Source organism: Hippocampus comes, unplaced genomic scaffold, assembly GCF_001891065.2.
Source record: "Hippocampus comes isolate QL1 unplaced genomic scaffold, H_comes_QL1_v1.1 scaffold96, whole genome shotgun sequence".
In the NCBI taxonomy this organism is placed as follows: Eukaryota; Metazoa; Chordata; class Actinopteri; order Syngnathiformes; family Syngnathidae; genus Hippocampus; species Hippocampus comes.
In genome coordinates this window covers 197579-224008 of record NW_017806074.1, presented here as the reverse complement: position 1 = coordinate 224008, position 26430 = coordinate 197579, and the positions used below count along the sequence as shown (strand labels likewise).

Here is a 26430-nt window from a genome sequence, read left to right as displayed (position 1 = left end):
TGTTCAGTGATAGTATTGTGGAAGTAAGTGGTAAAGTTACTATAACAAAGTCAGATGGGGGGAAAAAAACTCAAATTACAAAATGTAATATGTATTAGAAAAAGTCAAAAAGTTAAAGTTGGAGTATTACAAAAACAACAAAATATGCAAAAAGATTATGCAAAAATGTAAAATAAATTGAAACACTAAAGATGGAATATTTATTTTAAAAGAAATCAGAATATTACTCAAGGTAGTCCTGAGCTACAAAACTAAAGCTGTGATATGAAAAATAAAGACAGATAGACAAAATATATTACGGGAATAACGTGTATGTCCTCATATTAAAATAAGCGCAAATGTTTTGATTTTACACTCCAGAAAAAAAAACTGGTTCCACACTTCAACTGCTAGTTTTATTGAAACACAATTTAATAGACTACATAATGACTTTTTTTTTTTTAAACCTGCCCAGAACATTTTCTCTACATGGATATTTGCCTTACATTGTTCCCCCCAAAAAATGTAATTATGAATCTTACAGTACAGAACTATCCATCTGGTCCCTCGTCTTTGGATTGTCCATCACCAGCATTTTGTAGAGCAGAATACAGCAATGACTAAGAAACAAAATCAGTTGTCATAAATTTCAGGGAGCACAAGAAACAGAGACACATAACAAGGACTTGATCAGCATATCACATTGACGGGCATTCCCGCTTGTCGATCCGCTTCGCTGTTGCTTCCCGTCGTCTGCAGATCCCGCAAAAGAAAACTCAAGGGCGGTCCCTGTGCATTTCAGTCATCGCTGTCGAGTGACCCGCTAGGACACGCAGCAGGTGGACGACTTGGGCTGCTCTAGTATGGACTCCCTGCGCAGGTCGTTGGGGACTCCGCCCTCGGGGCCCCACACGTTGAGCTCGCCGTAAACGCCCATTTCGATCATCTCCTCCTGCCAGGGGATCGGGATGTTGCCCGAGGAGAATTCGTCGAAAAAGCTCCGGTCCGGGTCCTCTAGCGTGATGCCCTTGACCGAGGAGAAGGCGCCCACGTCGTCCAGACTTTTGGCGTACACCACCCTGGGGTCCGGAATGAACGGCGGGGGCACGATGCCTTTGGAAGGGATTTGATTGATTTCATTTTGTTCCTAGTTAGTTATTCATTCATGCTCAACGATGATGCGAAGGTTGAGCAATTGAGGAAACTCTGATTTTTGGACCATTGAAGTGTCATGTTAATTGACTGATTTTCATTCTGATCTAGAACGTATACATATTGACAGCAAATTCTAAATACAAAAAGACATTGCTAATTACAATGAAGTGACTGTTCAATCAAAAACCTTGATTTGTGAATCATAAATATTTCATGTAATTTTTATAATTATAGCTGAGTGCAATGTTTCTGCCATTGAAATTTCAATAGATGACTTGACACTCCAAAGATTATTATTGTGACTACGTCCATCACATCACGTACTTTCAATTTTAATCATTTCAAATGCAAAAAAATGTGTCTACACTAATAATGATCACATTATTTTAAGAATGTAATAAATGATAAAATATAAATAAATGAACAGTACTGCATTAAAGTATTTTGAAATATGTAGATATATAAACTTGAATAGGAATACCATTCATCAATTAATACAAAGGTAAGAATAGAATTAAAATTCCATTTTTATACGCAAATGTGTCTATTTTTGAATGATGACACACTACTTCTGTCACAAATTATTAAATATCAATATTCTAAATATTATAAAACTGTTGTGATCTGCCCAGTGTGTACCATACTTCTTCCCCACGTTTAAACATATTATTGTGGTTAGTCTGGATTAAACTGAGCAGTTATAATACTCCCCACCTCTTTTGTAGTTAAAGTAACTAAGATATTAGATCTGACTTTCGTGATGTGAGTGTACACACTAAGTGGGAATCAAATATTGAACGTGATTATGTACCTGCATTCAGCTTCCTCCAGTTGATGTCACGAAAAAAAGGGTGCGCTCGAATCTCGTCGCAGCAGCCGTTTTTCAAACCCATTCTCTTGTCGACTTCTCTCGCCAGCAGCCCGTTACATAGCGACTTGGCATTCTCGCTGAACTTGTCCGTGTAGATCACCTCCCGGGTTAGCATTCGCTCTTTCATCTCCTCGCGCTCGAGCTGAACAAAAGTCAAAGCAGAGACGTCAACGCGAGGGTCATGCGCTTTGATGTCAAAACAGGGGCGAGCAACCTTCTCTCCTCTGTTCCTGAAGGGGTTCTTGGCGGCGAGGAACTCAAACAAGGTCACACCCAGAGTGAAATAATCGACAGAAGTGTCGTATTTTTCTCCTTTCAGCATCTCCGGCGCCATGTAACCTGCAAGAGACAAAGTGGAACGATGACCCAAAATAAATCGTCGCAGGGGGAGGTTATTGAGTCACCGGCAACGAGTAGTAGGCTTCTATTAGAGGGGAGGCGTCTAATCCCCGATTTCAATATGTTCAGCCACTTAAAAATAGAGTAATTGATTCTTTTTATACTCCACTGTCAGCAAAGACTGTGATTTTTTTCCCCCCTTGGGCAATTCTAACTGAGGTCTGGTGTTTATTTTACAAAACTGACCTATTTGCGCAACCTGATATTGCATGAGGCTTGCAGGGTTTTTTTCCCCCCTCAGGGGAAACTAGGAATCTTCTATTTGAGGGGCAGCATTTTTTTCCAATTGGTCACTCCACTCGGTTAATTGATGTACAGTGATCCCTCACTATATATCGCACTTTTTATCGTGGCTTCACAACGTTGCACTACATTGTTGGAAAAAAGCAGCACGTCAATACCGATGAATTGTCTTATCATAAACACATCAGCTGCTGCGGGCATAGCTAGCCAGGAGCTAGCTGGAGGCTAAAGGCGGCTACACCGTCTGTCAGAGTTTTTCTCGGACAAAGAAATGACTCGGCACACAGGGAAAATTGTCTTCAGGATCTCTGAGGGCGAACGACGGTTGTTGCCCCGGTAATCACGCTCAGAGTTCCCTGTCCGCCAGGTTGAACTTTTGTTTTGAATATGCAAAATACAAGAAACACACTGCCCCCGATATTTGCATACCACGCCCCCGGTCCAGCCCATCGGTAATGATTGGTTACCTTGGTTTAAGCCTTGAACCACGTGTACGTTGACACCTTTCTGTCTGGTCTACAATGAATCAAGTTGCAGATTTTGCAGATGACAAACGTCGCCTGGGTGCGATAGGCGTTCTCAAACTGTCTTTTGATGTTCAACAACGCTTTGTTCCCGAATTGTTTATTCCCACTTTGTGACAGAGTCTAGCCTTCTTCCCTCTGTTCGGCCCATTGCTTTGACGTGATAATTGTGGACTTCAAAAGCCCTCCGCCCAGACGGCCGACGCCTTTGCGCACAGGCATTTGGGGGCACTGGATACGCACCCAAACGTCTAGACGTGCCCAAATTAAATTTCTCTATTACCGTCAGAACGCAAAGTGAGAGTAACACAAGTCTCTTCTGTCTTTCTCACAAGGCAATGCTGATGAATGTTAATATCTGTATAAAGTTTTATAATTGAAGATTTAAATAAATATGTGTACAGCTGTAGACTTTGTAGATTCCGGGGGGTGGGGGGGGGGTCAATTCTGCTTGCCGATTTTCACTTATCAGGGTCACGGTCTCCATTAACCGCGATAAGTGAGGGAACACTGTACATTTATAAGAGTAAAGCGCTCTATTTGGGGAAAAATACGGAATTGTGATTCAAGATGGGATCCTCAAGAGTTACCTGGTGTTCCAGCATAGCCTTTCGTCATCGTTTTGCCTTCTTTCAATTCCACGGCGAGACCCAGGTCAGATATACGGACATTCCCTACCAACAGAGACATCGATCATTACAAACTTAAATGATAACGAGAGGTTATCATTTACTCTCACGTCGATTCTCAAGCGTTACCGTCATTATCGAGGAGCACATTCTCGGGTTTGAGATCTCTGTAGATGATTCTCTTCTGATGCAGATGCTCCATACCTTGAATGATTTGAGCTATATAAAAACAGGCTCTTGGCTCATCAAAGCCTGGATTGTTTTCATCCACCAGATAGATGTGGTACCTTCAAAGAAGAGAGGCAGCAGGCAACTTTTTCAGAGCCATATCCCAAAATGTGCTGTTTAGCGTAAATAGCCTGCAGTGGTTTTTCTGAGCGACGTTTTGCCTCTCATCCGAGTAGGCTTCATCAATTCATCACACAAGGCACAAGTTGATTTATACAGTAGATGGTCGAGTCAAACCGGGACAACTTTTATGCCGTTACCTGATAAAATGGATCATCTGTGACAATGCTTTTCTAGTTCATTTGGAGTCAGTCGTAAACAAGCTCATGATTTGATGGAATGGTGCAGGGAAAGCTGTCCGTTTTAATCACTTCAAGCATATATAGACCCGGATACGAGGACATACGGTTGAGCCTTAATTACTTTTCATTCGAGGCAGGAACGCTTCACATTTCCTTCCATTTTGTGATTTCATCACGTGAAACACAAGCTTAAATAAGTTTATCTTAAAAGCTGGGTGTGATGCGCTTATAGTCCAATTTCTTTTTTAAGCAGTGTAATTTGAGCCGCTGCCTTGCAACAGGTGAGGTATTAAAGAAAATGAATCAAGAGCACTTCTATACATCTAAACTGCATCTGCTTGACAGTTAAACTATCAGTACAACTTTCTAAGTTTTATTCCAAAAAAAGACGAAGACAATACTGTAGTTTTTCTGGTATGTAACCTACAATCACAGTCTCACTAGTACGGTATTGTCTTTGCAAAGGCTAGCTTCCTATTGGAACATATCTGCATGCCGATTTAACGTCTCATGATTTGAATGGACATTGTGAAACATATGACCAGGAAAAAGTGAAACAGTTGGCGAGCATACCAAAAAGAAAAGGCATTTACTCAAAGTTGATAGCGGTGCCCATGGCATCATTTGTGCATTTTGAGAAAATGAAATTACTTGAGATCCCCTCCATTCATGATGGTCATGACCAGACACAGCTCCTCCTTTGTCTGGAAGGCGTAAGCCAGTGACACAATGAAGCGACTGTGGACCTTCTCCAGAATCCTCTTCTCCACCATCGCCCCCTAGGGGAGGAGGAGGGAGAAGCTGGATGAAAAGTACAATTTGCCAATGTGGATTTGAAAGCACTTGGTCATCAATGGGCTATAGACAAGGGCAATACATAACTGCGCCAAGCAGTTCCATGCAGAAAAGCTTTTCGGTAAAGCCCAGACTAATCACTCTATCCTTGTCTTAGGGCTTAATACCGTAGCCGACTGTAATGTAGGGACAAAGATGAGTAGCAGTAGCAACAAAAGCCACTACATATTCATGCAGTGGAACATAAAGAAGTGTTATAATACCGTGGTTTGCATTGATTAGCCATGCACTGAAAAATTAAATGCCAAGATGTATGCCATCGGTAAAGAGCAATTCACCAAACAGTACAGCCACAGCGGTTTGCGGTGGTGTCAAGACGCACCGCAAACATCACCTATACAGATGTCACGTCTTTGCCTTTGTCCAGGTTATTCATTGAACAGCGTGGTTATTTGGGTTCGCGGCGGCGCAGACATGCACTGCAAACGTCAGCGTTACAGACGCTATACCTGCAGAGGTATTGACGGAAGAGCTTGCATTTTCCTGATTGAGAACGGGAGATATGGCATCTGTAAAGCTGACATTTCCAAAAACGTCATTAAAAAGAGGAGACTACATTTTTAAAACGGGTCTAGTCCAGGATGTCATCAGACAGTAGCGGCCGAAGACAGCAGCACAACTTACCTCATAGCCTTTCCGTTTCTTCAGCCTCTTTTTGTTCAGTTTCTTACAGGCGTAAAGTTTCCCCGTGGCTTTCATCTGACACGCCGACACCTCGCCGAAACCTCCTTTGCCGAGCACACGGAAGTCCAGGAACCAATCTGAGTCCATGGGCTGCATCTCTAGCCACTTCCACTGGAGGAACCTCTTCAAGTACATGCTCTCCAGGAAGAACACGTAGGGCGCCTCTCGTAAGTAGTCCAGAGTAGTAGCCAAAGCGGCTGCAAACAAGTCATCGCCGACAGCCTCCTGGCCCTCTTTCACCTTGGCTATGGTGTTCTCAGAGAGGAACGGGCAGAAATGTTTGGCTGAGGCGTCCATGTAGCGCTGGACAATCTTCGAGGCCTTCTTGGCACGATCCGAATCCTCCGCCAGGTCATAGTCCTCAATGTCCCGCCACAGGCGACAAGCACCGTGGTACTCTGGGTTGGTTTCCAGGAATTCCCTAAAGAGACGTTTGCCGATGGGCTGTTCCACGCAGACGCCATCAAACCCCAAATCAAGCGTGTCCTTCAGGCCTTCGCACACGGTGATGTGAGGCAGCTTGAGGCGGGAGTGGTATTTCTTGTCTCGAGCCGCCGCCGGGTTGGAGCCATCGATGCTGCCACGGGCATTGATGTAAGCAGAATTTGCCACCACGGTGGTCAGTCCCCCAATATCCATGCTGGATTTTTAGGCCACGCAAAGCGAGTGCATGGCAAGGCGCGTAGGTAGCAAAGGTAAGGAGACCAGGGAGAGAAATGGCGCCAGCATCTGAACCGGTGCTGTGGGCGAATGTGACAACTGTGCGCACATACACACACACCTGAGTCAACACCTTTCAGTAATCCCCTAACACCCCGATGCCCCAGACAATGAGTGCGAGCACATACTAGAACAGAACGACACGGGCTGCAGGGGACACTTTCACAACAAGATTTTAAATTGAGCGTGTCCTAATTGGGATCTGAGATAAGACCAATGAGGGCTCCTACAAAAGGTATTGGAAACCAATAGCTTAAATTTTTAAATGCAATATAAGATTGGGGGCGGCATTTGCTCTGCCTTTTAGCATGTGGCATCAGGACTGCAGGTTCTAAATTCTAAGATCCAAACCGTCAACTCGTGGTTTGTTGGCTGAATTGTGTGACAGCCATGTCAGATGCAGACCTAACATTGAACTCAAAGGTTGGTTCAGAGCATAAATAAAGTAAACGTTTGTGTGGTATCTTGGGCTTCAAGAATTTCAGATTTGCAAAGTGAAAAATAAAATTTTAAAAAATACAGAAAACGTGTTTTTTTTTAGCTGCATTTTGCATCACCACCATGACAGGTGCAGAAATACGGTCAAAATATATTATTGCCGACTTGATTGAATCATAAAGTGCCAGATTATGAATACTTGGTGTACAATAACATAGCATTAAGTTCACTTCGAATTTCAAATGTTTTAACCTAATCCTCCCATCTTCAATTGTGACTCGTAAATAAGCTTCTCCAAGTAAGAGTGACGTGAAGAGACTACAGACTTCTCAAAGAAAGTTCTGAACTTCATGGCACGATGTTTTGCGTGCAGATCAGAAAGCAGCCTGTCTCTGCCGTATCAAGCCACGACGTGGATAACGGTAAATTCCACACAACTGATGCACAAGACAATTCTTTAAAATGAATCAATCAGAACAGCCGTCCCCAACTGAAACCAGTTTTGTAATTGCATGTTACTCAAGACCATTTACAGAAACGTTTAAAACAATCTATATTTAATTTGAAAACTTATATTAGAATACAGAAAAGGGGTATTTGGAAGAAGTCAGTACATGTGTTGCTCAGTTTTGAAAAGGAGATCTTTGATGGGAGCATACAAAGACCTGTACAACCACACATTAATTACATGGATACCGTCTGATGGTCTAGTATCGATATCACTGGCCTCTAAGGGATACTATGAGCTACAATCAACGGGGTTCATACATGTCATTAACAAAGCTTATTTACCTATCAGGAACCTGGGTTAGGAAAACATTACCTTGCTGGTGCCATTATTTTGTAAACACGACCAAGGTGTTACACAGGCCGCTCATGAGAATTCCTTAACTGCGGAATGCAAAACAATTAAAAAAAAAAAAAATAAAAAATCAAACTAGCAAATAAGGTAATGCAAGCAGCTGCCTACAAAACAGAAGGAAGCCACCTCAATTGAGTGAGAAACGGAAGAACCATTTGAACCTCTGCACCAGACCAAAATAAAAACAAAAACAACACGCATGATGGAGCCCCATCACAGGATGCCAATTTTATCTGGCCATTGTGAATTCATGGCGGCCTCTTTGAACAAATACTTTGACCATCGGTGAACATTAAAGATCGTGCTGCCATAGAGAACAGTGGCGTAGCGACACAAACATTTTTTTTTTTTTGTCGTTCTCCAAAAGCAGTCTGTTTTTGTTTCTCATGGGATGGCTTAGAGAACAATGAGCTAAATACGCAAAGACTTCAGCTTTTAGGTTAGGTCGCACGCTACAGTTCCCGCGACAAAACCCTGCCCGAGAACTGCGGTGCATGTACGAACGATTCAAGAGGCAAAAGGGGGCACCTCACGCACGTCTCCCCTCATTCTTTCAATACTCATGTAGAGCCCTGAGAAAGCCAAACAGAAAAACAGGCGTGGGAGAGAAAGGGGGAAGAGCAAAGACAAGTGGAGGGTGCATGACATGTGTTTGTGTGTAAGTGGGGGAAAGGGGGGGTGGGGGCGCGACGGCAGTTCTACGTTCCCATGTTGGCGCTTTTGAGACACTGTGCTTATTGGAGTGGCAAGGTGTACACAGGTTAGTCTTCGTCATCATTCTCGTCGTACTCATCCTCGTCGTCGTCGTCGCCCATGTAAGACACCGGCGTCTCCACGCGAGAGCCGCTGTAGTGAGAGTCGTTCGAGCTGGATGCCATGGTGCCATCGGGGCAGCCGTCGCTAGATAAAGGAGGAAAAAGTGGTTCGGGTTTAGACAATGGTTAAAAATAAACGCAAGGGACGGACGGATCTCACGTTTATAGTTGCAAGCCAATGACAAGAAAAAAAAAACTGACTAAATTTGTGCGTTTTTGGATTTCTTTTTAAATGTTCTTTTTCTGTCTAGTGCATGTTAGATATGTGCTTAACAGGACTTTTTATTATCATCGTCCCAAAGACATGCTTTTTAGGTGAAACTGAAGATTACAATTTGTTATAGGTATGAATGTTCCTCTATATGTATGCTGTGATGTAACGTGCGGAAGGCATCGGCTGGTATGAGATTGTGATGGTATGAGGAGATGAATCACCGTACTGCAATCACAGCTCCAAGATGCACCATTTTGAAATTTGGAGGGTAGATCATTTTTGTTCCATTGAACCAAGTGTTCTTTGTTTTTGGCATATTAGTAAAAGTGAAGGGAAAAAAACAACAACTGAATTTTCACAAGTAAAATCAAAAGTACAACAGTTAAAGTACGGCACTTATTGCTTGTGAAATGAGTATCGACTCCCCTGCTTTTCTTGATATAGTAACTTTAAAGTGAAAAAGAGCTGGCGTTAGCCGTGCTATTTTAGCCATGTTATCCAGTAAGTCAACAAGTTGAGCAAGTCAACACTGAGAAGGCGGGGGGAAAAAAAGCGAGCTGACTCCCACCTGGCTGTGTAACGGGCTCCATTAGCCGAGGACCCTCCAGTGATGTAAACGCTACTGATGGGGCCCTTTGCCATCTCTGGAGAAGGAGAGCCATCATCATTTAAATTAAAACCGTGAACCTCGATGTGAAGTAGGAGCAAACGTGTGTGACTGACCGATCACGTAGGGCTCCAAAGCTTTGGGCACCAGGCTGCGTGCGACTTTCAAATCCTCCGGAGAACACTTGCCCACCTCCAAACCACAAGCCATGCCCATACGCTTCAGCACCTCAATGTCATCGTGGATCTCAAACATGCTGTCGAAGTTGAACAAGTACTCAAACCTGCCAATCAAGAACAGAAAATCTCTTCAGCAAGCGTTGAACGGGAAACATGCGCCGCCAATGTGTGTGTGGTCACGACGTGGCCTACTTGTCATTGGAGATGCTGCAGTCAATGACTGTTTTCTTGCTGGTGTTGACGATGATGAAGGGAAGGTGTATGATGGAGTTGGGCGGCGGAGGTCTGTTTGCCTGCTGCTCACTCTGCCTGTTTCTCTGAACCAGGTTCTTGAAGGCTATTTGCTGCGACCACAACAACAACTTGCCTTGAACAAGTGAACATGGATCACTGTAGGTATAACCGTGCAACGACAAGCAAATGCACGGTTCATTATTCGATTGCTTTCAACACATTACATTTCTTATGAACCCTAAAACCTCTACTGTTGATCCCCAGGTTTAACCCTTGCAGTGAGGCCAATGAGGCAGGCAGCCCGCCCCCCTCATTTTTGCCACGCGAGCGAGCGAGCAGTAGCTCGTTGGCAGCTTCAACGGCCTGGATGCTGATTTTTTTTTTTTTGGCTCGTTTGTTATTAAACACCTGCAATAATAAATGTCACGGGCATAACGAGTCGGTGTTCAGTGATTTCCATCACAAAATACGGATGATCCGTAACATTTGTCAACTCTGGTACAGCTTGGTGGAAACATGGCTCTCAGTCACTCCTACCTGTAGTATGAGCTCCTGAAGCTGCGACTGTTTCTGTTTGATCCTTTCCAGCCGCCTCTGTCGCTCCACCTGCCATCGGCAAAAATAATACTTGCATACAAAGGAGGCAACAGAAGTGACATGCGGTGAGACTTGGAAGGATTGCGCATAGGTACCTCGAGGTTTTGGCACTCTTGCGCTGAGTTGGTGGGCAGGCCGATCCACTTGATCTCTTTCTTCTCTTTGGAGATGATGTTCATGGCCATGAGGACGTTCAGGGCGTCGTACACACGCCGCCGGATGTTCTTCTGGTCATATACATGCTAAAAGAAAAACACATCAGCACGATAAAGAGAACCTTGTAGTTTCCACCTGTTTGTGTGGTGCGTGGGTGTGCATCATTTTTGCAGCAGCAACTCTCACCGAGTCGTTGGGTGACATGAGGTTGTCACCCGAGCTGAATTCTGCCACCAGCTCATCTGCCACCTCGTTGTAGGTGGTGACTCCCTTCTTCTGCACCTTCTCGCACACTTTCATGGAGAAATGCCTCAAGCCCTTCCCATTCTTCTCACCTTTCTTACCACGCTTCCTGCAAATAACAGTGAGCTCACCGGACCATGCTGTGATTTGCCAAAAGAAAAAAAAAAACGAACTCCTCAACGTGCTTTTGAGGACTTACCCTGATGACCAAGGAGAGGCATCAGAAGGTTGAGTCTGAGTCAGGAACTGGGAATTGGGCGTGTGTGGACTGTTTACCAGTATAGTGTTGGATACCGTTGGCCTCTGGGGTGTTCCAATTACCTGGAAAAGAAAAAGGGGCAATAATATCCTTCTCAATCATATTTCTTCAAATCGTGGCCAGGTGTGTTTAGTCACTCCGCGGCAGAGTAGCAGGTGTTTATATTAAGTGGATGACAAACTTGTGGCAAGGATTTTAATACGTTGAGCAATATCTTCAAGTTAACAATTTCTACAAACCGCAATTCCAATCAATTTGGGCCGCTGTGTAAAACGCAAACAAACAGAAATATACTGATTTGCAAATCCTATTCAACCAATACTTAAATACACTACAAAGAGAAGTTGTTTCATGTTCATGCTGATTAATGTTACTGTTTTTTTTAATGCAGACTGGGACGAGTGAGGAATCCTTAAAAAACAGTTTGGGATTTCTTCATCTCCCATCCATATTATCATCAAGAGACTCAGGAAATCTGGACAAATATCTCCAAGTAAGCGGCAGGGCTGAAAATCACCACTAAATGTCCGTAACATTCGATCCCTTAGGTGGCATACATTAAAAACCATTTGTGGACTTGCATGACAATTAACACAACAATCCTGAACAGTATTTTGAAGGTTGCTGTATTGTCTTACTGAAGTACTTGTAACAACGTTGACGACATCACTAGTGCTAGAACTCAGGCACTGTGAAGGTAGGCACTCGATTCCTTTTCCAAGGTGATAACTAAGCTGATTGTCACGATGTATAGATTCCATGTATGTAATGGGATGATGGATGCAATCCTGCTGACTGTAGCGCTTGATAAGCTTAGGATCAACGCCCAGCTATTTCTCCCGCCAGGTCACCTCGCAATGATAATGGAGGGGGCTTACACAACAGCGAGACGTGGCAAAGAGGGCCGGCAAGCAGAAAATAATATCATGTGTGATGTACCATATTTTCCACACTAAAAGGCGCACCGGATTATGAGGCGCACCTTCAATGAATGGCCTATTTTGTAATTTTTTTTTCATACGTTGGGCGCATCGCATTATAAGACGCAATCTACAATGCATCCGCTAGATGGAGCTACGCTCAAGGAAACATCAACAGAACGATCAGATGTCAGTAAAACATATTTAATAACGCAGTGACACAGTTCACTTAACCAACAGCAAGTTATAACATTGACTCGTTAACGTTGAACTGTCTTGCCGCTGCTCTATTTCCGTGTTCAACTGCGTAACCGATCGCCTTAAGTTTGAACTCTGTGTTGTCAGCATGTCTCGAGCAAGGAGCCATTTTGGGGTTGAAATATTACCGTAATGACCATATACAAGGCGCATCGGACTTTAAGGCGCGCTGTGCGCTTTTAAGAAAATGGAGGCTTTTAGGTGCGCCTTTTAGTGCGGAAAATACGGTACATGTGTCTGTTTTATTGATGGTGAAGCAGGTCTGGGAAAATTCATGACAGGACTTTGTACCAATGAGGACTTACCATGTGTGGCAAATGTTGCATGTGTGCAGCAATATTCACATTGGACGGCCCAAGCGTTTTGGGCAGAAGCTGTTTGGCCACAGGGGCGGTGGCGGGTTGGACAGCAACCAAAGACAGGACACCTAACAAGACACGTGAGAGAGTGAGCAATGAGTGTTGAATGAATGACTGTTGTTCCAGCTCTGACAGAAGAGACAAATAGAGTGGAGCCTAAATGATGCAACAAGCCGATAAATTTGATTACAGGGGGAAACACCCCCCGCCCCCAATGTTTTAGCAAATTCAAGTACAAAACAAGGATAATTGATACAGCCGTTCATTTTACATTTCTTTTTCTAGTGTTATTGGCGACTGAAGGCGCTTGCGCAATTGGGTCTCATCTCGAAGCCTCGTAATAGCAACATTCCTGGCTCCACAAAATATCAAAAGGCCATCTGTCGGTGTGTTATTACATTCTGCTTTTATTAATTATGTGCAGCGTCAGAGGAGCCCAGTTCTTGCATGACAGAATGCATGACAGCGGCTGGAACGCTTCACTCCAAAGTGCTGGGTATCAAAAGTAAACAAATAACATGGCTGGCGAGGAGAATGTTTGGCTTTAGAGCAACATGAATAGTGATATATTTATAGGGCTTCAGACCAGTTGTCAAGTAGAAAAAGTTGTTAGAAAGCCAGATACTGAGTATAATCACGAAATACAAGTCATATATTTTAGTGTGTTTTACATTCACATTGCCACTATTGCGTTATGTCACAGTGAAGTCAAGGGACTACCCAGAGTGTGCAATCCAGAACTTTGAGCAACCATTTTCCAAGTTAAAAGTCAGTAATTCCAACTTCCCAGCTAGGTTTTTGCACAACTTTTGATAAGTATTTTCCCTCCTGAAAAGTTTCATTGAACTCTTAGTTGTAATACTTCAACTTCAAAGGTTCCAGTGTATGTGTTTTTCTTTTTAAAGTATAATTTAAAGTGTGATGTACAAACTCTGTTCAAAAACAGCTTCTACCTTTGCTGGGGCTCAGATTCTGATCAATGAAAACCTTCAACTCTCCATTTGTTTCCATTAGACCAGCCTGCGAAGGACAGAAATGTTAAATAATATCCCCTCATAATCCAATCAGACAAAGTAGGTCATGTCTTAATGTCATGACATGAGCATGTAGTCACTTACATCTTTAGCCATGATCCCAAAGGACCGGGGAAGTTGAGCTTCAGTTGGAAAGGGATTTCTTCTTCTGTTTCACTATTAAGACCCTTAAGAAAGAGAGAGAGACAGACAGACAGACAGACCAACTTTAATGTTCCACAAAAAAAAATAAATAGTTGAACATTTGCATAGACACAGAGCCCGTTAAATTGCGGCATTAACCCGCTTTTGCGTTTTTGACAGAACTCAGCCAATGGCACCAATATACAATTTCGTAACATCTGAGGAAATAGAGGCACGACATAGGAACACCACCGGTGTGTAGGGGAGTTCTGCAATGCCTGGACACGAAAGCGAAGCTCAACAGCAGCAGACGCTAAGTTATTGCACCCTGTTGTGTTGAAAGCAACGATCATTGTCTAACAAGTCTTTTCCCTGTCACACAAGACACGAGAATCATTTAAAGTAACACTGTATTCATTATAAACGAACGCAAGACATATAATTTGATACATTGCATAATGATGGTGTCACATATATGCAAACTTTCCAAATTGTAGATAACTGAAGTATGTATTACCATGAACCGGATGAAGGAGAATTTACATCTTCCAAAGCTAGTTCACTTCAATTAGCAAAGTGGTTTGTCCCAAGAAACCAAACTTATTAAAATACATATATGGCACATATACCTATTAAAATTACTGCCACGACAGAAATGTTTGAGTTATTTGTAACCAAAAAAGTATGTGCCTGATGGAGGCTATTTCACCTCCTTATATCTAGGCACAATACAAATTGATCCTAAACCCTTTTTGGATCGGAGTACATATTTGGGTCCCCGCTGATAAGAATGAACCTAGTGTAGCAGCATAGAATAGGAAGTTAAGAACTTTTGAGTGGTTATAAGCGCACAGGGCCTACTTCAGGTGGAGGAGAGGTGGCGAACTTCTGCTACAGGTCTTTGCAAAACATATCAACTTCACGTGCAACAACAAATATGGACAAAAAAGTAATATCACGACGTGTATAGAAGGAGTAACGGCACGCTAGGCCCGTATCCCCCCCATCGAAGCACTCTTTTGTTGAGGTGCGGCTAGCTAACTGATACCGCTAAGCCACCATGGCTGGATAGAGCCCTGCTGCTAGCTAGCGAGCTAATGCACGCTTTGAAAGAGATTCTGGGCGAGATAGGTCCCGTTTTTCGCCCCTCGACGTTTCAGTGGAGAAGTCCGTGATCCGTTTGGGCTAGCGTTCGGATGAAAAGGGGAGTCAAGCGGGCGGGGATTGTGTGCACTTACGAGTGTACTAGGGCTGCTTCTTCGACGGCTGCCGTTGTTGTTGGCATTTGAGAGCGGAGGAAGAGGAGGTCTAAATCCTTAGCAAACAGGAAACATTGCGAGCAAAGTCAAACTATACTTTGGGGAGCATTGTATTTTTGCGAATAATTTCAAGTTCACTTGATTTTTTTATTCGCGAGTACGACAGAAAGACAAAAAAACACTGCGTGTGACATGAGATTGGTCAAGACTTAAATCGGTCGATGCGGCGTTGATATTAATCGTTATATGCACACCTGTCAACGGAAAAATAGTGGCCAATTCGGTGACCGCTACACTATCATCATCATGTATTTGCAGCAGTCTTACGCGTTCTAAATGCACAGAACTTCCTGACTAATTGATCATTCCGTTTTGCTTAACCGAATTCTACACTGTCTGCTTTGTTTTCGAAGACTTTCAAGCAGCTACTGTTGTCTTGCAATCCTTGCCGATAAAGAGGCACGCATTCGAAACTCTAAAGTTCACAACGAGGACACTTTTTAAGTGTGAGATGCTTGTAGAAACTAGTCTGAAGTACACAGTGACAACTGCCAACATTGGTGGCTTGGCAATTACTGTGTTTGTTAGCAAGTTGCTAACTCGCGGTCACCAATGAAAAGCCACCGGCGCTTTGTTAGCCGACCGCTAGCAGCTAGCGGCCGAGCTAAGCACAGCTGTCATCGACAAGACCACCGGAGTTAGCTTTTAAAACTCAGTTGGCGGTCTCACGCCGAGTTGTTTTAGAACGTCCACACAGCCTCCGAGCCGTGTCACAAATAAATATGTCGGAGGCGAGGCCAGAGACGCGTTAAAACACGTGCTTACCGGTGCACTCCACAAGTTAGCAAGCGTCGTGAGCTTCTTCTATCACTCTCGGCTAGCCTTGCTACGGCAGCGCGACTCACAATCTGATCTTGGCGGTGTCTGGCTTCAGTTGTCTCTGATTGGTCGCCTTCCGCAAGACGAAAGCAGAGCAGTCAAAGTAGCCCCCGCCCACTATCTAAAACGACGTTCCGATTGGACGATGCACAGGTTTGATATTGAGGACACTGCCACCTGTTGCAAAGGAGGTGATAAAGCAGTATGGTAGTTTCCATTGAAGGCTTTCCTTTGACAAGGCTAAAGGAGATAATTTGGGGTATGCGTATGTCAGATGTCATTTGATTATACTTTTTATTCTGAAACCGTTACTGTACACGGTAAACCTACATAATTTTCCCCTATATCATTTCTCTCTCTCTCTCTCTCTCTCTCTCTCTCTCTCTCTCTCTCTCTCTCAACCTCTTGAGAGAAATAAAAAGGACGTACGTATCCTGTACATAAATATTATATTGGGAAATTGTGTAGAAAAAAAGCAATGTACATTTACCGTGAATAATGGGAAGTCGTTTGCATCAAGAAAAAAAGAGTGGAAGCACAGGAAGCAAAAAATGAGAAAATTAGTTTTAAGCAAAGGAAAGCAAAGGAAGGGTGGAAGGAAGGGAACTAAACTGAAAAGCGGGCCAAGGTAAGGGGGATAAAGGAAGGAAAAAAAGAAGGAAGGAGTGACAGCAGGTCAGGAAGGAAGAAAAAGGCAAATATCATCAAGTGGAAGAAGCTAAGGAAGGAAAGAAGGCAGAAAAGAAAGTTTAAGTGATGGAAGAATAGCTGCATGAATAAAAACAGGTGGAATAAATAAACTGAACTAAAAGCATAGTGAATAAAAACGTGTGAAGGCAGGAAGGAGGGAAAATAGCAACAAATGAAAGTCGAATACTGTAGTTTCAGCAAAGGAAGACTTTTACACAGTACTTTATATATTATTTGTGTTATGACCCTAAGTAGGTGGTAAACTGGTTAGCATGCCGGCCTCACAATGGAGAGGTGTATGATTCGATTCCAGCTCCAGCCTTGTGTGAAGTTTGCATGTTCTCCCTGTGCCTGCATGGGTTTTCTGGTTACTTGTTATTCAACAGTATTTGAGCCGCATAAGTTCTGCTGTTGTCATCATGTAATGATACTTTTTGAGTCCCTTCATTAAAAAAAATAAAAATAAAAAAAAGATGAAGTAAGTCTGACAGTGACAGATATAGTCTATCAGCAATATTTTTGTGTGCAGGCGTCCACACTTGTTGCGGAGTGCATTCTTGCAGATAAAACTAATCTGAACCAGCGAGCAACAAAACTTGCTGAGCAGGGATGCAGCGCTGCAGGTATCATATTTGACTATTAATTGCAGGACGATATTAAGTATTAAGACCCTTTAAATGTGTCAAGCATCTACGTTCTTATTTGTATGGGAGACACTGTACTTTTTATTTCCTAATTTAAAGCATACATATTACTTCTTAATATTTATTCATTTGTTGTAAGTTATTCTTTGTTGTAAGTTAATATACGGTATATTTCATTTCTAATGTTATTAGAGATACTATGTTATGCAGAAGTGTACTTAAAACAATTGTATAGACAAATGATACAATTTTTAGCCCCGCTGGCTAGCTGGTTGGGGGAAAAAGGTTTGTTTCTTAACGTGTCACGCTGAAATTTAAATGTGTTTACTAAAATACAATAAAACACTGTCAACCACATGAGAATTCATAAAGTTGCGCCTTCCGCAGGTCGCTTCCACGCATGCGCACAACGAGCGGCTCCCAAACTGGTGAACTAGCGGGTGTGAAAATGGTAGGTAACCAAAATAAACACATTCCCCCTCTCGTCTCGTTAACCGCCGCGATGTCTTTTAATACGCGTGGCGCCGTGTCGCTTTACTATTAACGGTCGCGTCGCGCCCAATCTCCACGTTGATCAACGAGTGTCGTTCGGCTTGCTGTTTCTCAACGGAAGGTCAGTTGATATTTTTGGGGGCAGCAACAGCAGCTAGCTAGCAACACAGCTAGCCGCAACGTCCCCGTGTTTGTCTGTCAAGCATGCTAACATAGCACAGGCTCGGCCACCGTAGTTATGAACCTGCAACTACGACACGCATGCACGCGCAAGCTCACTGACACCATTGCACGCATGTTATTAACGTTAACAACAGACCGAAGCTAAAATATTGGCGTCTAGCCAGTAGCTCGGCCATGCTAACCCGGCGATTCCCATTCCTACCACCGCTATTCTTTTGCCTTTGTTATCCCCCGTATACAGAGCTCGCCATTACGTAATAATGCTTATGACGGTCCACTGTCACCTTACCATAAACATGATGAGCGGCCTGTTATAAGCGTATAATAGAGGTGGACAACCTGCGGGTCGTGGGCCTCAGAGCAGAGCTAAAAACAAATACCACTTCTTGGGAGCTGTTATTAAAACCTCTACAAATAGTCAGAGTGGCTCCTATTACATCAGTCATGTGAGGGCCTGCACTTGGGATCATCCTAAATGTTGCCGAGAACTAGGTCTCACTCCCCCCATGTGCCCTGAATGCCTGTGGACGCAGTCCTGTGCGCGCTGGTGTGTCTATGCGCGCTGCTCTGTCTTTACCTGGTGTGGGCGCTGTGGGGTCTGCTCGCCACTGACCGCCCGTTTGCCCTGTTGCCCACGCAGCACAAGTTGAAGTCGTCGCAGAGGGACAAGGTGCGGCAATTTATGTCCTTCACGCAGGCGGGCGAGAAGACGGCCGTTTACTGTCTCACACAGAATGACTGGAAGCTGGAGGTGGCCACCGACAACTACTTCCAGAATCCGGACCTCTACTGCAAGGAGTCCATGAAGACGTCCGTTGACCGCAAGAAGCTGGAGCAACTTTTCAACCGGTACAAAGGTAGGGATGTTTCAGTAACACTTGTTTGACACCTGAGGCCAAGTCTAAATCTTTGGTTTTCTAGTTTCTGGATAACAAGTCCTGATCCGATACCTTAGTGATACAGGCAAAGAGTGCACATCCAACTGAGTGATTTCACGTTGTTTTCTTGCCTCCTTGTTGCTCCAAATAGAATCAAAGTCACACTGATCTCTAACCTTTACCAATACATAAATGCTCAAAAATTAAATAAAATTCAAAATCAGTGATCAATAGCACATTTCACACACAACGTAATTGAATCTATTCCACATTCCCATACAGATCCCCAGGATGAGAACAAGATCGGCATCGAGGGCATCCAGCAATTTTGCGACGACTTGATGCTGGATCCGGCCAGCATCAGCGTTCTGGTGGTGGCATGGAAATTTCGCGCCGCCACCCAGTGCGAGTTCTCCAAGAAGGAGTTCCTGGACGGCATGACGGAGCTGGGGTAAGCCGCTCTGTAGGAAAGAAGGCTCCCTGTCTATATATACATAAAAATTAAGCAACAGCAAGTGGCTCATGTATCGCCGTTACATTTGTATAGCAGCAAGGCTGCCATGTTGTTATTGAACCAGGAGGTTTAATGTTGGGTGCCTCTACCGCCTTGTAGGTGCGACAGCCCCGACAAGCTCAAAGCCCTTTTGCCAAGACTGGAGCAGGAGCTGAAAGACGGCAGCAAATTCAAGGACTTCTACCAGTTCACCTTTAACTTTGCCAAAAATCCCGGCCAGAAGGGTTTAGGTAAGGAGAATCACTCATGCAGGTGGGTGGATTTAGGGCCACGGTGGGGTGGGGATGAAAAAAGTCCTACTCATAAGAAAATAAGTGAAAAAGGTATGTTACAAGAATAAAGTCAGTTTGAAGAAGTTTTTAAATTATGGGAACATTTTTTGGGGGAAGGGATGTATTACAAGGGAAAGTACAATGTGTGATCAAAAACGCCTGTAATTTGGAGTAAATTCTAAATCATGAGGAAAAATGTCAACGTTGCCAAAATTTGACCAGATTGTCATGATTTTTATTACCATTTTATGGGAGGAGACTTAATTTTGCTAGAAAAAAAAGTAACATTTAATTAAAATAAAAAATGAAAATAAATGTAACATTTTGAAATTGTACATGATGAAAGTCCAACTGTATTATGTCGTCTTATGGCATCAGTTTGAAACACAGACAAACTTAAGATGACTTCTTTGAGTTTTCTTTTTTTTTTTTCTTTCCTGCAGACTTGGAGATGGCTGTAGCTTACTGGAATCTGGTTCTTTTAGGAAGATTTAAGTTCCTCGACCTTTGGAATAGATTTCTTTTGGTGAGTCGAAAATCTATGGAGGCAGCGCTGTTGAAGCACAAATAATATTAAGCATATCTTGATGACGGGTTGTTTCAGGAGCACCATAAACGCTCCATCCCAAAAGACACTTGGAACCTACTGTTGGACTTTGGAAACATGATCGCGGACGACTTGTCCAACTATGACGAGGAGGGTAAGAGTTGAAACTTCAATGTTGACAATGGGCAAATAAATAAATAAATAAAAATTTATGAGGGGTTGCTTAACGAAAACTTATTTATTCTATGTACATTATTTTGTGATTTTTACGTGTATGCGGGTGTCCAATGTAACATCTTTAGGCTCACGTGGTGAATTTTAATTTTCTGATCCATGTTTTCTTTTTCCTTTTAGGGGCGTGGCCAGTGCTTATAGACGACTTTGTGGAATTTGCTCGACCGATCATAACTGGAACAAAACGTAAAACTCTCTAAAAAAAAAAAAAAAACAAAGAACTGGGAAGGAGAGTATTTCTTTTACAGAGACTTCATCTGGATTTTTTTGAAGGTGGATTATTATTGTTATTTTTTATTTAAACAATGGTGGCCAACAGCAGCACTTAGAGGAGAGTGCAGAGGAGGGACATTTCCGGATTCATCTGGGCTCCTCCTGCCGGACCCTCGGAATCCTGTGAGCGCACTCCGCTCCGGGATGAACACTGATGCCGCGCCAAGACGAGCGTAAATGGACTGGAAAAGAAAGGACAAAGGAGTGCTCACAACACCAGCACCACAACTTGACCGTACATACTGTATCTATTTACAAAAGAGAATTATATGAAGCCTAATATAAATATGATCCTGTTTATAAAGCATCCTTTTATGTACTCTTGAAGATGTCTCACGGGTTTGATGTCAGTGTCGTGCATCACCTTGAGGCTGTGATTGCATCTTCGATTTTGGTACTTGCTGTGAAATGTCCCCCCCACCCCAAAAAAAAAAACCATCACAGCTCTATGTTCTGATTTCCTCTGCCCAAGGAACATTTTGTCTAAACTGCTTTGAGTGGGAATGGTCTTTCGGAAGTGTTTAATCATGTCTTCAATGGATGAAGGCAAAATGGAGCACCTCTTGGCTGGGAACAATCGATTAACTCTCAAGTCTGCTGTTCAGAACATTTAAGACCAATCAAATAATTGAACCTGAGCAGCGTTCTTGATACTTTTTAGACCGTCCTGCAGCAGTTAGGAGCTATTCTGAAGCTGCATTGCAAAATGAATGATAAACAAGCCTTACTAATTATACAAATGTTATGTTTCTGTTCACCATTATTTACAGGTAGAGACAAATGAACATTCATGTAAGTACAGTATATTGTTACATTTAAAGATCAATAAAAGCATGAGTTTTTCCATAATATGGATTTAACTCCTCTGTCAGTGGTCCTCAGACTTAACACCAAAGTACCGCGTTAAAAAAATACTGAGCTCTCCAAGTTCCACTCGAATGACCTACATGAAAAAAAACTGGGTAACTTGCATTTTGAACATTTATAAAACTTCATCAGCTACGCTCCGTAATATCAAAAAGTTCAGAAATCTGGGGAGATCACTGCATGTAAGCGGCAAGGCTAAAAACAAACGGGGCAAACTAAGAACAACTTTCAAATCACTTTTATTGACCATCGTTTAGAAAACATCTCAAACAATTAAAACCAACGCACACAAAACAAATAAACGGGTATTCAGATGAGGAACAGTAAACAATACGGTAAACCAAAAATTATCAGTACTATTACATGATGATGCATGTTTACATACAGCCCTGTACAAGAAAATGTGAGAGAGAAAACAGCAGGTACCTCTGTATTAACATTGCATGACATGTTGCAGCAGGGAAGGCACTGACAAGGAAAACAGTGATGTAAGCATTTTGGCCACTGGAATTTTGTAAGGGAGTGTTGTAACAAAGTGGACAAGTGGTGTGTAACAGAAAACTACTCTTCATTAACAAGGTGAGGAAAGACAACGTGCAGATTTTCCAGGATTTGTGCTAAACGAGGCTAAGCATGTAGTCAAACATTTTGAAGATCTAAAATAAAGTTTATGAAGTTACCAAGTGGACTAAAAAGAGAGCCTTTAGGCACTCGCCACGAAAAAAAAATTGGGGCGGGGCTCGCATTTGACAAAATTTCATTTTTGATTGAAGAAAATAAACACTCAAATTAATCTAACATGATTTAATGCAAAACAATGTGGTTGTCAAATAATTGTTGGAGGTTAAAAAGCCAACCAAAAATCTAATTGGACCCAGATGGGAGACTTGTGGCACTCAACTAAAAAAATTAAAGGATTGACAAATTTGCTAATAGGGGAAATTAGTACTCAGTTAATTGAGCCCGAACCCAACATTTATGCTAATCTTGGTTTGTGATTAAAAACATTTTTTTTTTGTCAAGGTAACCGCTAAAACAAGTAGATAGAGGGGAGGGAACCTTGAGGCAAGCTGCACAAAGTCTGATTTAGGGATTGGCATTTGGGTTCTTTTTTTGGGATGATTGTGGGAGCTGACAGACCTTAACTCCAGATAGATGACCACAGTAAGGTTAGGTTGTTTTAGCATAAATCCTGAGTCACATTTGGTTTATTGACCATTCATTTTCCCCATTATTTTGTCAAATGGCCACCACCTACAGTATTTGCCTTGCAGAGTGCCTCAGGGTTGCCAGGTAGGTCCTCTTCATTTTTCGTTAAAGATCTTGACCTCCAACATGTGTTTGTTTGATCACCACTAAGGTCAACAAAATGTAAGGTTAAAAATTAAACAAAACAAAAAACCTCAGGGGGCTTAGACAAAAATGTGCTTAGTCTGGGTGGGTATTTAATAAAATGTGCTTAATCTATAATAGGGAATACCAACACTCAAGATATGTAGTGTAATCCAGGATTTTTCCTGAAGTAGTCTAACCTTAGTGTGGTAGTCATGCCAGAAGGCTGTCGCATGTTTTAGCTGCTGAGCTGAATTTTGCCAATCATTTTATTTTCAGACCAGTCAAGCATTTTAGCACCCAAAATCCAGTTTTCTCAAACAAATCCCCCATGCCCCCTCCAAATGAATCCATGTCTGCAATAGATGCAAGAACATTGCCACCAGCCATTCCTGAGACTTCACAATCATGACTAAACAAGCAGCAGACACTGAGGTACCTAGCGAGAGATATTGTGAATACTAGTAACTGAATGTTAAACTCCAAACTGAGACGTAGTGTCTTCACCACAAGAAACACCAGTTATTGTGCTATAAATAAACAAAACCACTACAGGTTATCACCCAAAAGAAGCAAGAAGTGGCCTGAAATCCAATAATTCCCTTTACAAAATGTATAAATACAACACAATAATGAATCCTTTGCTTTCCAGATATTTCCTCACAAATCTCACAACATCCCTTTTATTATTATAATTTAGCTTATGCATCCCCCACGGTTAAGGATACGGGAGTTTGTGGCGTGTTAAATGTGAAAGTGGTTAATCACGGAGAGGGAAGGAAGGCTCGGGTTACATGCGAGCGGATGCCACCTCAGATGGTCTGGTAGCCGGCATGGCTCCTCCTCCTGCCAATGAGGTAGGCAACGAGCACGATGAGGACTAGGCCGGCCAGGGCCGCCCCGACCACGATTGCGATCAGCATGTCGTCTTCATCCATCTGGCACTGCTCGGCTAAGAGAGAGAAAGAGAGAGCGAGAGAGAGAGAGGTTAAGCGTTTTGTGTGTGTGTGTGTGTGTGTGTGTGTGTGTGTGGGGTGGGGGTGAAAATGAAAAATGGAGGACCGGCAAAATGATTGTGGGGAAAATTGACACTTGCTCGAGATGGTTTACCTGTGCCAAACTTGTTCTGAGTGAGGCCAAAGGGCTGCACCTGCAACTGGAAGGTGTTGATGGACAAAGCCGGCACCACGTCAAGCGTCTGCTCCTCGCGGCACATGTATGAGAAGCCCAAGGTTCCCCGAAGGTAGTCCAGGCTGCTGTTACGTGCCAAAAAGGGCTCTGATACAGGACACAGGACGGTTTAATCACGACCACTAATTTGACAACAGAGTTAGCATAACAAAGATTAATTTCTGAAGAAAATTAGCACTGTACAAGCAACCAAAACACAAAGGGGGTGGGGGGGCAGTTATTTTTGTCTGTATTTGCATTTCTTTAGTTTACATGGGTGTACCTCATGTTGTGGCCAGGAGACTCACCTTTCATGTCCGGCCAGATTGCTGACATAGTAATTTCACTCACGTGGTACTTATTGGACGTAGTGTTCTGGAGGGAAAATAAGATGCAATTCAAGACGTTCACTTCTGTACTTCGCTGCTGACTTGTGGCCATTTCACAAAGCGCAATAGGCACAAGTAAGGTTCGAGAAACTTACAAGAGTGAAGAAAAAGGTCAGATTGGTTTTATTGGCGTCCGCCGAGAGTCGCAGCGTGGCGCTGTCTGCGTCACATGACCCGGAGGCCTTTGTGGTGTTGGGCTCGAGGTTGACGACATCTTGCACCGTCTGCAGATGCAGTGAGATGGACCGTGAAGCGTTTTACATGGAGAGATAAACAAGGGTGTGTACCAGCACCTGGTTTAAGGATGCGGAGCTAAAGCTGATGTTGAGCTGGAGGCCCATGTACGCCAGCAAGCACACGCTGCCATTAGTGCCGGTCACTTGGTAGTGCCCCGTCTCCGGGCTGCCAGGCTCCTTGTGTGGTGCCTCAGTGCTGGGGGGCGTCACGGTAGCCAAAGTTTGGTGCAGGACCAGAGCGGCTTCAACCACATCACACAGCATGTACAGAATACAGTATTACATAAATCCATTCGTTCATTTTCAATACCGCATTATCTTGATTGCAAAAATAAAGTCAGAAGAATACAGCTGATATTTTTTCAGTTAAAAAAAATAAAGACTCATTGTCATTTATAAAAAAAACACATCATATGGTTTTCTAAGTTTAGGGGGTAAGTCATGTTCCCACACAGGGTTAAGTAGCATTGAATCGCAAAAAAATTCTTTTTTTCATTAACTGCTGCTTTGTGACATCAGTTATGGTCTCCCAATAAAAAAACAAACAAACTCATCATAGCCATGAAAACAAAATGAGACGAGTTCATGAAAAGTGATGTTATTAACATAACGCTAATAGAGCGTGCCTAGGTGTGTTTTTAACCATGAAGTTCCTTTTAAAAACGTCGAAAAACCTGTATGTTACATATGACTTGGTCACGTGGGTTATGTTGGTAACCTTCCATACTTTCGTGACGTCCACAAAAAATGTGTTTTGTTTACCTTTGATAAATCAATACATACCAAAAATAAGATGCACGGTAAATGTCGGCCACCGTGTCTGGACACCGCCAGCGCTCGTCATGTTTTAGTCGTAGTTGGTGGCGGTCAGATCGTAGTCGAAAAAGAGCTCGACGACAACAACTTCAGCTAACACAGCTAGTACGCTACCTGTCTGTATGCTAACTTTAGCATGAAGATAAGGCTTGGAGAGCGGTTAAAAGCCCCAGGCACTGATAGAAAAGCTCCCAAAGTACAGCAAAATGAGTAAAGCCGTGGCGTTAAGGTGTTTCTGCTGCAGGGTTTAGGCTGCTAGACTTGGACTTGGTTTTAATGAAGCGCGGCCAAAGACCGATCAACAGGATCATGTGACCTGTAGTTATACGAACGCCTCAGCGGTCACGTGACGAGAAGCGCCGGTTTCTCATTTGACGACTAACATATCAATCAACAGAACTGCTTTCGAGAGTAGGCCAACAGTTAACTTGTGCCCATGGTCATTTTTGTAAACGGACAAACGGATCAAGTTAAAAGCAGAAGAGGTTAAAAAAAACAGAACAAAATATGTATCCAATTTATTTTAAATCGTTTATTTTCATAATTAAATAATTGTTTTATGCATTTAACCACACGTTGAAACTGAACACGTTTCGCTAAAAATTGTTAAATATTTTTTGTCATAATAAATAATTTAATCAATCATTTATTTAAAAAAAAAAAAAAAAGACAAGGTGTCATCACGCAAAAGGTTTTTACTTTCTGGACATGTATTTGACAAGGCTGCATACACATTAAAAATATGCATTTTTTTCTAGAGATAAACAGAACTAAAAACACCAAAACGCAACCTTGGTCTTATTTTGGGGGACTATATAAATAAAATACACAACAAAAAAAGTAAGATAAAATGACTTTTGGAAATACT

At 42.8% G+C, this 26430-nt stretch overlaps 4 protein-coding genes across 9 annotated transcripts; 1 reads left to right on the top strand and 3 right to left on the bottom strand.

Annotated features, from left to right (window-relative positions):
• Window positions 1-443: 443 nt before the first annotated feature.
• grk1a (G protein-coupled receptor kinase 1 a) lies at window positions 444-7419 on the bottom strand. 2 transcript variants are annotated; one of them, XM_019894454.1, is made up of 7 exons: window positions 5810-7419; window positions 4982-5109; window positions 3930-4087; window positions 3762-3845; window positions 2220-2344; window positions 1946-2147; window positions 444-1092 (listed from the first exon to the last, which is right to left on the bottom strand). In XM_019894454.1, exons 1-7 carry the CDS (start codon window positions 6506-6508, stop codon window positions 803-805), a joined length of 1686 nt encoding a protein of 561 aa, XP_019750013.1. In that variant the 5' UTR covers window positions 6509-7419; the 3' UTR covers window positions 444-802. The 2 variants fall into 2 exon arrangements, with proteins under 2 accessions (XP_019750013.1, XP_019750012.1); XM_019894453.1 differs by having other exon boundaries at window positions 1946-2344.
• A 148-nt stretch (window positions 7420-7567) lies between these two features.
• tfdp1a (transcription factor Dp-1, a) lies at window positions 7568-16100 on the bottom strand. Its single transcript, XM_019894455.1, has 13 exons — window positions 15972-16100; window positions 15126-15202; window positions 13849-13931; window positions 13684-13750; window positions 12677-12798; window positions 11134-11255; window positions 10878-11043; window positions 10631-10777; window positions 10476-10544; window positions 9897-10048; window positions 9642-9808; window positions 9487-9562; window positions 7568-8789 (listed from the first exon to the last, which is right to left on the bottom strand). Exons 3-13 carry the CDS (start codon window positions 13858-13860, stop codon window positions 8651-8653), a joined length of 1239 nt encoding a protein of 412 aa, XP_019750014.1. The 5' UTR covers window positions 13861-13931; window positions 15126-15202; window positions 15972-16100; the 3' UTR covers window positions 7568-8650.
• Window positions 16101-17729: 1629 nt separating this feature from the next.
• LOC109530614 (DCN1-like protein 1) lies at window positions 17730-21601 on the top strand. Of its 5 annotated transcripts, none has more exons than XM_019894465.1 (8): window positions 17745-17810; window positions 18675-18704; window positions 18768-18891; window positions 19195-19363; window positions 19526-19656; window positions 20142-20224; window positions 20303-20399; window positions 20600-21601. In XM_019894465.1, exons 1-8 carry the CDS (start codon window positions 17760-17762, stop codon window positions 20677-20679), a joined length of 765 nt encoding a protein of 254 aa, XP_019750024.1. In that variant the 5' UTR covers window positions 17745-17759; the 3' UTR covers window positions 20680-21601. The 5 variants fall into 5 exon arrangements, with proteins under 5 accessions (XP_019750022.1, XP_019750024.1, XP_019750026.1 ...); XM_019894466.1 differs by lacking the exon at window positions 17745-17810 and adding an exon at window positions 18014-18581; XM_019894463.1 differs by having other exon boundaries at window positions 17730-17810; window positions 18675-18891.
• Window positions 21602-21841: 240 nt separating this feature from the next.
• Window positions 21842-25887, bottom strand: LOC109530616 (lysosome-associated membrane glycoprotein 1-like). Its single transcript, XM_019894469.1, has 6 exons — window positions 25530-25887; window positions 24804-24988; window positions 24606-24734; window positions 24430-24496; window positions 24062-24229; window positions 21842-23903 (listed from the first exon to the last, which is right to left on the bottom strand). Exons 1-6 carry the CDS (start codon window positions 25588-25590, stop codon window positions 23764-23766), a joined length of 750 nt encoding a protein of 249 aa, XP_019750028.1. The 5' UTR covers window positions 25591-25887; the 3' UTR covers window positions 21842-23763.
• Between the last annotated feature and the right edge of the window lie 543 nt (window positions 25888-26430).